This window comes from Anopheles coustani, chromosome X (genome assembly GCF_943734705.1).
Source record: "Anopheles coustani chromosome X, idAnoCousDA_361_x.2, whole genome shotgun sequence".
Classification (NCBI taxonomy): Eukaryota; Metazoa; Arthropoda; class Insecta; order Diptera; family Culicidae; genus Anopheles; species Anopheles coustani.
The window spans coordinates 12,628,567-12,640,439 of NC_071290.1; the positions used below are offsets into that span (position 1 = coordinate 12,628,567).

An 11,873-nucleotide genomic window follows, 5' to 3' on the forward strand; every position below is an offset into this window, starting at 1 on the left:
TACAAAGTGTGCCAAACCGGGGGAGTTTGTGCGGGGCAATTCACTTGCTATCACGAACAAAAAACAGGATAACTCGCTCGACGGGTGTTGAGATTGTTCCGCATGACATGTTTTTTTTTTGGGTTTTTTCCTCCCTCCCGTGGAAAGGCAGCTGGGGCCACAGGGAACGTTACTTTCCCGGGTTTATTTTTCTTGCGCTTCGGCTCCCTCCTCTCGTCTTGCATTGCATATTAAGTGTGTTATTTTCTTTATAGAATGTGTGTGAATTATATTCAGCGCCGCGTTTTGACATCGCTGGTAAGAATGGTTAATAAAAATAGGATCGCTCGATGCTTTCTAATCCTCCCAGTCGGTGTTGTTCGACTCCGAGTCGCTATCCTCCTCGTCCGACGGTTGGATGACGCGGCCGCGTTCGGCCAGCGCACGCCGGAGTGCATCGGCCAGCGCGTCCGTACCGACGTCACCGCCGCCGGCACTGTTCCGGTCACCGGGCGCGTTCCCGAGCTCGCGGTCCGCCACCGGACGCAGCTGGAACCCCTTCTGGATCTCGTACATCAGATCGCCGCGCGTGTCCCCGCTGCTGCTGCCGGTGCTGAGTGCACTTTGGTCCACCTTCTGCAAAGCAAAACGGCGAGGGAGAGAGAACGGGATTACGTTGAGAGACCGTTGGAGGGTGATACGAATGTTCGGCCTACCTTCAGTGTTGTGCCTTTACGGATGCTGTCCAGCAGGGCTGATCGGTCGTCCTGGGCGCCGCCCGCAGCTCCGCCAGGAATGGTCGGAGCGAGCCCCTTCACCGGAGGCATCATGGCTGGCGGGGGTGGCGGTGGTATCGGCCCACCAGTCATCGCGGGTGGTGGTGGCGGCGGCGGCGGTGGCCCCGGTGTCGACTGCAGTGGTGGTGGGGGACGCGTAACCGCCGGCGGTCCGCCGCTTCCCGCCACCTTCGGCGGAGTGGTCGGCGGCAGTGGGGGAAGCGTGCGGTGCGGCGGCGGAGGGGGCGGATTCCGCTGACCATTGTCGGGCTGGTTCTGGTGCTGTTCGTGAGTGGTGGGAGGCAAGATGGGGATGAGATGAGCTTGATGCGGGGAAAGCGATGGATAGCCTTCGGAGGACTCGGCCTGCGTTGGCTGTGTTTGGCTACGAACCGGTACCGGTGGGGGTGCTGGTGGCTTCTGCTTCTTGCCGCTGCTCTCCGACTTCACCTGCCCGAGCACGTTGTTCGTCTGGATGAAGTCGTAAATGAACGCGCATGTGTCACGATCCTTCAACTGTGCAGCGCCGCCGTGAACCGAAAACGATAAGGAGAAAACGTTACACACCCTGTCCAGTTGCTATAAGACCACATAGGTTTTTATAGTTTCTATGAATATATTGCAAACCGGAGGTCGCGTCAAATCAAACAAAATTCACTTGATTTTTTGGTCAAAACGTTTAAAATCAATATTGTTCAGTTGCTATAAGACCACAAGTTAAGTAAGCAACAATACTGAAGGGAACAGTATTAACAACATGTTGGAATTCGAGAAGCAGTCCCTCGTTTCAGCAAGTCGCAGCAAGTATTTATGAACTTTTTGAAGATTCCATCTGAATACGTCACTATTAAGAAAAAAAACCCTAACAAATCGAAACTACCGACAGGTGAACCATCATCAGAATTGCTGAAAATTCACAAACATCATTGTGTAAAATGAAACAAATATTGAAGTTGTCACATTTTTCGCACAGTGTTGGTAAAAGGCCCCTTCATAAAGAGGACCAAAATGGCCAACGAACCTGACAAAGACGCAGACACATATCGAAAGTGTTTTTTTCAGGCAGGGATGATTTCAAAACATGCTCAGATATGATACATCAAATTTCAAGGTAAATGTAAATACAAAGCTTGCATGATTGGTACTTATCAATGGTTCGAAAAACAAATATTTTTAAACCAACATGGATTGGCAATGATAACCAAACTAAAATATTCTTTCTTCCTTTGCACAATTCAACCAATGAATCCAGGATATATGCAATTTGATGACCAGCAGGTCACTGAATCAATATTTAAAACATGTGTGAATTTAGTCTACCAAGTGGTAATGGAGAAAAAAATCCCTTTCTGCATCGAAACAAAGACGTTTCTTTGGCGTTTCCTACCCGATTCGAACTACTGATCGTTCAAGACATGGCCCTACGAAGACTTCAGTGAAGAAATATTTCTAAAGCGTCGAGAACTAAGCCTCAAATGATTCTAAATTTGAAATGTACGCTAAACTAAACCTGTTTTACCTGCACAACGAATTGTGTAGCGTACCAATTTACTGGTTCTTAACGAATGTGGTTGTTAAACTAAATCAATAAACCTGATAAGACATTTTTCTTCTTCGATTAATTGTTTTGTGTGATGAAATCTCTTGAAAATATGTTTTTGAATCTTACAGTACATGGAAAGCTGTTGCAAATTATCATCAACTAGCATAGGAGATTGTTCCCTCATAGTATTGTACCCCGTTTAACCGGGTAAAAAGTTAGTTTTCCTATATCTTAGGTATTTTTCAAATGCTCGTAACAATTATATATTAACCAACCCATCCACAAAACCCTGTGAAACTTGTACACATTAGCTGCAAATGGATAAGTAGAAATCCATCTTGGAATAGCTCATCTCAGCGCATTTTAGCGATGGTTTCGTTCAATTTTATGACTAAAGATTCATCAAACATTACTTTTGATATGTTGGAAGTTACTTTGAAGAGTTATTTCAATTTCGGAGAAACCGAGACCATATATGTCTTAATGGAAAAACATATCTCAAGCATCCAAGTTGATTGTATCGCGTTGGAAAGCCAAAGAAACAAAGGAATGTACATTGAATAAAATGTAAACATAAACCGTCGGAATGGGTGAAGCGTCAAAACGTTGAGTTGAGAACGAACTAAACCAGTATTTAAAACATACGTGCTGATCCCGAACGCCAGCCTTCGCGAGGAACGGCTTGAGCGTGTCCTCTTCGCCGCTCAGATCGAACCCGTGGTGCGGATCCCAGCCGACATGCGTGACGTGCTTGAAGTTCGACGGCGTCCCGATGTCCGCCTTCGACAGCTTGCCCATACCCTTCACCTTGCGCGGCTTCTGGTGCGGCTGGTTGGCCAACTGCTGCGAATGCTGCTGCTGGTGTACCGGGTACGGCTGCTGGAATGCTGAGACGGCTGGAAAACAAACAGCCGGGTAAGTGCGATTCGTTAAAACAATCAAATAAATCGAACACGATGGAGTCTTACTCGTGGGTGGTTGTTTCATGCGATACGTAACGCCCGTGTCGGATGCATCCGAATGCTGGCTGCCGCCGACCATCGTCGACAGTGGTGGTGGCCTGGCCGGTGGCGGATCCTTTCGCGTGCTGGTTCGCTTGACGCGCTCTGCGGGAGGGAGATAGGAAAAAGAAAACAGTATTAAATTATGCTAAAATCTTGCGCCATCGGAGCAATAAAAAAATAATATGAAGGAAGGGATGAAGGATTCGTGTTGGACGGCACTAGTACGTTTGAGATCATTGCCCTGGTAGCGCCAACAGCAATGCATTATGCGTGTGAGACGAAACCGAACACACTTCCGCAGCTGGGGACGAGATACAATTGGCAAGGGCATAGCCGTGCGTAAAAAACGAACAATTTTACGGAGTGAGCGAACAGACTGTCCATGCCAGGCGACCTTTCAGAGTCTTACCAAACGAGAACGCTCTTTCGTCCTGTTCGTGGATGCGGTTAGCGAATCGCCGTTGCGCCTAAAACCGTGTTCCCCCGAGAGACATGACCCACTTCGTAACTGTGCTTACGTCTGTCGTAGGTTTACGTCATGATTGTTTTCGCTACTTCAAACGCCAATAGCAACTTCTAATTCGTCCATTGTTTTCTCCGACAGCTCGTACCAAAGTGGTCAACCGAAAGATTTGAACAAAAATACACAAGAAAAGAGACAAAAATTAAGTACAAACTACAAACCTTTTGGAGATGATTGTATATAATGCGCTGATCGGCAATGTGAAAAACTATATAATATTGGCACAGCATGTGTTCGAGTTTCCAACGTTCGACCTCGACAAATTTAATCAAATTATGTACACGGATCTAATCCCTTCGAATGTGTAGCGTTTGATATACTGTTAGCAAAATTCAATAGGATTGGCGCAAGAAAGGGCAGCTCTTGTTTTCGCCCTTCGTTTTGGTTTTTTATAGTTTGGTGTTGTGACCGTTGTTAGAACATAAACGAATCTTCGCTTATTTTTTTAATGGGCCCTGAGCCCATCCTGAAACCTGAGCGGACAATAATAAACATATGAATTAATTTATTAGCTAACTTATTATTAGCTAGCTTATTATTATGATGAAAAATGCCCACTGCCTTTTTCATAAACCAACGGAAATGAAATTATTATTTCTACAATTATCACGTAAAATAAGTGTTTGGATTATACTAAAATTTCAAAAACAAATCTTTGTCTACCTTTTCGACACAAGACTTATGTTGGGTATCAGATGTTTGTTTGTTTTGCATTTCTGGGCATAAGTGAATCGTTTTCTAAAGAAGGAAGGGAAGACCTAAATAGCTAAGCTAAAGAGGGAAGAGAAGATCGTGACATTTAAAATACGGAATGTGGTACAGTGACCGTACGTGACAAACGATTCTCTTGCCTATTTGCACGCCAAGAGCGGAACAACAATCAACATAAAATTCAATCGCACAAACACGGATGCCTCCGAAAAAGACAAAGTCTTCCCGGTAGCGAATGTTTCCCGGGGACTCCCGTATATTAAATATGGATCACTTTTCCGCATTTATTACTACGCTTGGAGTCCGTCTTTGTGGATACTTATCTAAGTGTAGAGCGTGGTATTTAAACACGTACCAACAAGTAATGTTGTTATCGAATTTTTGCATTTTTCTGTATCGAAAACCTGTTCTGCAGGGTTTGCAGAGTTCTCAAAATCGTACCACATGATTGCTCACCATAAAATGTAACGCAAGACAACTAAAAATAATTCCAAAGCGAGCAGTGTTCAACACTGTGCCTTGCATCATCTTGCCCATATACTGTCTGTTAGTAATTAAAAAGACAAATATGAATAGTTCCGGTTCGCTTATCGGGGCATTCTTTACGGTTCTGCCTCCGAACAGGTGTGGCTGATCTCAGTCTTCTTCTTCTTCTTTCGATATGCGAGTCGGGGTATATCCTCCTACGCTAAGTCGAACAATTTGTTCCCTTACACGTAATCAGAGGCGTACCAACTCTGTCCGAACTCCTATGAAGGGGCTCGTCCTTTAGGACCGGCTAATAATAGCCATATGTCCACCCGCCGGCTGATCTCAGTCAGGTAATCTCAATATACGATTCTACCCTTTAGGAGTATGTTCCCCGCGAGAAGGTGGTTCCGATAGGGAAGGTCGTTTGGTTGGGGTATAGTGCGTGAAATTTCGATAGCAAGAACGGTTGCTACGTGCAGTAGAGTGAGGTGCGTGTGTGCTTTGCTTACCATCGCGGCGCCTGTTGCGATTGTGCACGGTGGTAAGGGTCGTGCTCATAAATCCGGCAGCCTCGTCGTCAGTGGCAAAGTTCAGCGCAACTATGCCATCCTAAAAATAAACACCAAACACATAACAAAACATGAACAACGGAGCGCCACGCCGAAATGGCGATAGCTGGTGGCCGGTTTAGCACATACCTGTCCCTCGAACGTGATGAGATACGGTTTTGGCTGCGTTACCTCGATCTTTTCGTACAGCTCCTGCTCCCACACCATTAGGTTCGCCTTGAGGCAGTACAGCCGGAAGTAGTACGACTTGCGCATGTTATCCTTGATGAAGCAGAGGGCCCCGGTGCATCGTTTGACCCAGGACGCGTGGGCCGGAGACTGCGTCGTGTACAGCTGCACGACCGCTGTGCTGAGTGTCTAAAATGAAACAAAAACATTGCGTGAAATTCATCTGTCCCACTTCATTGTGATCATCTGGTTAGGTTGAAACGTAGAAAAGGTAATTAAATAAGCCTCAAATACTGTAGTATTGTTTGGTCACCGTAAAAATCTTCCCGAAAACATTGTGAGATTCATTTGCAACTATCACTTAATCAAATTATGACAAGTCAAAACAACCATTCCGAATCTATAGATCTTAAAATGTCAAAATCAATGCTAAAAAATTATAATAAACACAATCAACAGTAAAAAACCTACAAATAAGTTGTTGTTTAGTCTACTTGTCTGACGACAAATAAAGATAATTACCCCAAACAATTAAGCAAAATGCGGAACGTATTGGCATTATTAGTTTTCACATGCTTTTCCTTTCCTCGGATACCCATTGGTGGAACAACCGACTAGCGAAGCACTGCAACGAGTTCCAAACCCAATTCACAGGTAATTTATGATACTAAGTATTGATTTAACTGGCAACGAAATGATCTTATCTTCCGGTAAGCCGTAGTATCGATTTAACTGGCAATGAAATAATCTTATCTCCCGATAAGCCGCAGATACACTTAAGCCAAAAATTAACTGAGCAAATCGCTAAGCGCCAGTTTTATCAAAGTATCAGAGTATCACGATTCGTGCAAACAATTACCTGACTAGCAAGACGGTGGCTGATAACGGTTGGTTATCGGATTGGTTATTGGGTAGATTATTTCACCATTCGTTTCTCCTAAATAGCTCCTTACCATTGTCTCGGTTTATCGGAAATTGTTGCAACAGTAAAATTGTATAATTCCAACCCGCCAACCACAACCGAGTTAACCCGGGATAAGGTTACAGCCGTGATTAGCTGGAGGAAATGCCACGCTACAATTAGTTTTAAGTATTAGGTTAAGAAAAATGTTATATTTTGGTACAAAAAGTACAATACGGCCTGGCCGTCCAAATATATATATATATATAAAAAAAATTGTATAATTTAACATACATAAACATATTTTATCGTAATTATTTTTCGCAAACGTGTAATTTTCAAACGATACAACTTATTTAAGTATCTGTTTTCAGAAATCTATAAATAATAAAACAATAACAAAGTAACAACATGAAGCGTACATCAACATACAATGTATTCGTTTCCATGAAAAATATTCCCGTGAGTGGTAGAGCGGAAAAAAATTTAAATATTTTCTTCAGTATTTTTGATACTATATTTTGATAGTTGGTTTGTTTTTATTTTATGCAACCTGTGATCCTCGATTTCAGTTTTGAGAGTTACATCAACTTTTTGTTTCAAATTAGCTAGCGTTCGAAGATCAGGGAGGTTAGATTTTGCCTCACAAACAGAGCCTTTAGAGCCGCTGGGAGTTGCACGGAGCAGTTTCATTCTTTGGTAAATGTTATTTTAAAAAACAACCTCTAAGGAAACAACAGCGTTGCGGGGCGCTCCGTTAGCAGATCAGACACGTTTGTTTTATTTCTGCGGCGACTTTCCAACGACGTTTCTACTTTACCATCAACATCAGGCTTAAATTTCGTGTTTTATGGTAAAACATTTCTCATGGTTTACACAAGAAAACCCAACAAGATGCTCCATAAATAATGAAAGCAGCTAGCGAGCGTATAAGGAAAGGCCGAAATTGAATTAATTTCCTTCCTCCATTTCAATATTGGCAGCATCGTGCAGTAACATCATATCTTGCTCTGGTGCGGCGGACGTTTTGTTCGGACCCATCGGAACCGTTCGCCCGTGCCCGACTGAACTGAACGGAAAAAGAAAACCCATAAACACACACATGCACACGCCCACATGCCAGGTGTATTATAAATTACCAGTTTCCCAATGCATTGGTGGCCCGCGCAAGAAAGTGCATTCGTTTCCTGGACGGAGAAAAGTGCCTCCAATGGGCACCGAGGGAAAATAAACTTTTCTTGCCCATCGCCGCACCAGTGCCGCTTTCTCTTTTTCCCGTCAGTTCTAGGCGCGTGCTACCCACGTTCCTGGTGCGGTGGAGGTTGGGGGAAGCTACCGGCATTTCCTTTACGTGTGCCCGATTTCCACACACTCCGTAGTAAATTGATTTTTCTTCCGCGCACCCGGAAAAAAAGGTGGGAATGGCACTCAATTTTGTTTCTCCGCCACACGTTCGACGCGGTTATCTGGCTGTTGCGTAGGTTTTGATGTAAGGTAGCGGCGTGCCGAATGCATCTGTTCCGAATCGCAATCGTACCGTGGACGTCCGCCTCCGGAAATGATTTACTTTCAATTTCCAGGGCCACCGTTTCCGCTTTGCCGGCTGAACTATTACCATCGCGATCCATCCGATGGGCGATTATCATTCGCAGCCGAAAAGTTGAACGACATTACGCCCAACATGGGATCAAACGGCTCGGCGTTTTGTCTCAAGCCATGCAACCAGCCCAGTTTCCACTCAATCCGCAGTGGCACTATTGCATAACCGATGAACTTGGCGACGGGTGGCAAAAAGATAGCCAGCCGGTGCGCGCGCGTGAGAGATCGAACACCCGTGGCAGCTGGCCAGCTCGATTTTAGAGCGCACAGGAAATGATTACCGATCCCCCTACTTTGCTCGACCCGTGGCCATTTTCCGCTGATCCGAGTGTGCGGAAGCATGGTATGATCATCCCCCTCAACTACCTGTGGAGCAGGAAAGCGAACCGAGCAATAAAGATTCCAGGCAATGAAAGTGGATAGGGAAGAGGCAAAACATGCGCGCACTCACACACACACATGTGAGGAACTGTTCAAGTAAGAAAAGTAAAAGTATTATCCCATCCCATTTTCAGCCCCAATCGGTGTTCAATGAGGAAGAGCAATAGCATGGAGCATAGGCGTGAAAGCATACATATGCGTACGCTCTTCGCTCGATTCGACCGTAACGAGCTATTACTTTGCCTCCGGCATGCATGAACCCGGCTCGGTACTGCAGGGGTTCCCAATCTGTTTACCTCTTTGTCACTCTCCTTCTCGCATCTGTTTTATCTCCCATGCTCAATCCGGTTTCATGTGCAGTTTATGCGATCCTTTCCTTAACCCAACCTGCATTTGCCATCGCGATGCATGCCGGAAGTGTGGCCGTCTGGACCGCGAAACTACTTGTGCAGATAATTGCCCCAGTGCGTTGCGTGATTCACCATCGCCAGCGGAGGGTGCGCACCAGCATCATGTAGCTAGGCCGGGGACCGGAAGCTCTGAAAGGTCTCATATCAATTGAATCACATGTTGCCACTGTTCATAACCGTCAATAACTCATTTGAAGAAATGTGTTATACCTGTTCAAGTTCTTTTCTCTTGGTTGTGGTTTTACTCCAAGCAATAGATGTTGTTATGATAAGGTTGTGTACAAAACGAAAAAGAACAAAGGCATTCCCTTTTACCAGGGGATGTCAACATTGCGATATTTGCAGGGGAGCAATATTTTTGTCGATAACAGCATGAACAGCCCCTCCGGATGCAAAATTGATTGGAACAGATTGCGTTATCATTTCAATAAGAACTTCAAATTTGCTTATGATCACATGCTAACGAAACGGTGATAGTCGCTTTTCTATGAAATTTATATTTAAATCTCCCTAAAGGGTAATCTTACACAAACATCCCATATTTACGAAAGTCAAGAGCGATGATTATAGTGCTGTAATATAGTTTCATTATAAGCTGCTATTTCGATTATGCTGCAAGTGTTCTGCCTCAACTTTTGGGGATCTTTATTGTGGATGTTCTCGGGAAACAATTACCTGACAGCGTCGGCCGAGGAGGCGGAAAAGTTGATCATTTTCCTCGTTCGTCAGTAGCAGGCTGGGTCGGTTCGCTTTGCTGGCCGTGGAGTTCCGGTCGCCCGCGGTGTCAATGCCACCCGGTTGCTTCATCGTTTTTTTTTTTATTTTTCCTGTCGTCCAGCTGATCGGTTCTGCAGCTAAAACTTAAGCTCACTCTGCGTGGTACGTGGGAAACTTCCGGGATGAATCACGATGCGCTGTTCAGTATCCTGATGTCGAACGTTTTCCAACAATTTGGCTTAAATTGTGAGGGTAACAAGCTGTCTGGCGGTTGGTAGTTATTGATTGTTGAGCGGTTGGTTGTGATAAGTGTCGAAACCAATGGACGCCACGGACACGGATGTCGTATACACTTTATTGTGTTTTGCACAGATAAAAGATGGCTTTAATGGCCACCGTCCCGAAACACCCGACGTCTGATAAGCTTTATCAAGCACAACCGCACTTATCGTAGGTGACACCTGTTTTGTCCTCCGTGGTTTCACACTGGCCGTGAGCGTGAATTTCGATCAATTTAAGTTATGAAACGAGCGACTTTTCACCGAGCGATGACGACAGCTGGCTGTTCGCAATGCACACCAATATGGTAACAGGCAACAAATCAGAGATAAACAATCCAGCGACCCATCAAGTGGCACAAGTAATGATTCACCAGGAATGGCTTTTAATCATGTTGGGTTTGACTGACCGCAAACGGAAGCATTTTTCACAGGAACACACACCGACGACGACGATCCACTGCTTTCGAGGTGGCACACTTCGCTCCACCAACACCCAACGTAGGGCTGTTTACCTTTTGGGTCGTCGAAAAACTACCCGATCGTGATGAGGACAAGATAAATCAAAGGGGAATGACAAATTAAATCATACTGCTTCCTTTTTATGTACACCCGAAACACACGCGCCTACGGCCCATCAACAAATGTAGCTCATCGTACGCTGGCGAAAGAGTTTTACTCAATATTTCCGTAGCTAGGATAGCTACGATACCACCTTGCAAGCGTTATGCCTTTGACAGCGAACGAAGTGCGTGAACGTATCCCACGTAGTCAAGCAAAGATGGTGTTCGCAGCCAAGGTGACTTCTAAAAGAGGTGAGCTCATGGCTTCAACGGGGTAGCCATATTGAAATTGATTTTTGACAGTCGGGATGACGTTTGTTCACTTTCATACAGGGATTGTTAGATGATATCATAACAGCAGCAGCATTATTTCTAACTGCAGCACAACAGCATCAGTCGATTTTATAACGCGATCATGTTTTTTTTATAACTTTGTCAGTTGAAATCAGAATCGTAGCAGTTGATATTGTAATCCTGGATCAGCAGCTTGAGCGAAGTATGCAATTACTTTTAGTCCCAATCGCTGCATAAGAGGGACGCGAATGTGCAGGCTAGTTCGACAAGCTAGTTATGGTAAACGATTAGTTCGACAAGTTCACATTTGATTCACCATCCTCCAGCTTTGTTCGATACATCGTTCGTGCTCTGTATTCATCAGTGTTATTCGGAAGCATTCATTGGTACCATAATCGATAAAAGCAACCCGGATTTAACCGGATTCAAGCGGATTGAAACTGGATTCAACCGGATTCAATCGGATTCAAACCAAATTCAAACGGATTCAACCGGATTCAACTGGATCTAACCGGGTTCAACCGGATTCTACTGGATCTAACCGGGTTCAACCGGATTCAATCGGATTCAAACCAGATTTAACCGGATTCAATCGGATTAAAACAGATTTAAACTGGATCCGGTCGTAGAAAAACGCTCTTCCCACTGCAGTGGCCTCATGAGGCGTGGTCCCACTAAGGGGTATCGTACTACATAAAAAAAAACATCAAAAAAGATTGTACTAAATAGTGTGCTAAAAACGTTTGGCATAAACGTAACGGTTCAAATATTCAAATAAATTCATTTTACACATTGCATACCATCAGGTGCGTATGTGGAAAAGTAGGGCAACGATGATTTGGTGCGAGGTGCTATTCACTCGGTTTTCACATAAAAATATAGGATTGAAAAGTTTAGGTAAATTCACATTCGCGCCTCAAGGTATACAATGCGTGACACAAGGTTTCTTTTTTAAATATTTGAACGCTAACGGTTCGATTAAATAA

At 44.5% G+C, this 11,873-nt stretch overlaps 1 protein-coding gene across 3 annotated transcripts; it reads right to left on the reverse strand.

Annotated features, from left to right (window-relative positions):
* Positions 1 to 48: 48 nt before the first annotated feature.
* Positions 49 to 10,694, reverse strand: LOC131269179 (actin nucleation-promoting factor WASL-like). 3 transcript variants are annotated; one of them, XM_058271510.1, is made up of 8 exons: positions 9,711 to 10,694; positions 5,706 to 5,933; positions 5,517 to 5,616; positions 3,267 to 3,404; positions 2,944 to 3,194; positions 1,155 to 1,271; positions 696 to 1,037; positions 49 to 615 (listed from the first exon to the last, which is right to left on the reverse strand). In XM_058271510.1, exons 1-8 carry the CDS (start codon positions 9,840 to 9,842, stop codon positions 337 to 339), a joined length of 1,587 nt encoding a protein of 528 aa, XP_058127493.1. In that variant the 5' UTR covers positions 9,843 to 10,694; the 3' UTR covers positions 49 to 336. The 3 variants fall into 3 exon arrangements, with proteins under 3 accessions (XP_058127493.1, XP_058127492.1, XP_058127491.1); XM_058271509.1 differs by having other exon boundaries at positions 1,149 to 1,271; XM_058271508.1 differs by having other exon boundaries at positions 696 to 1,271; positions 2,944 to 3,404.
* Between the last annotated feature and the right edge of the window lie 1,179 nt (positions 10,695 to 11,873).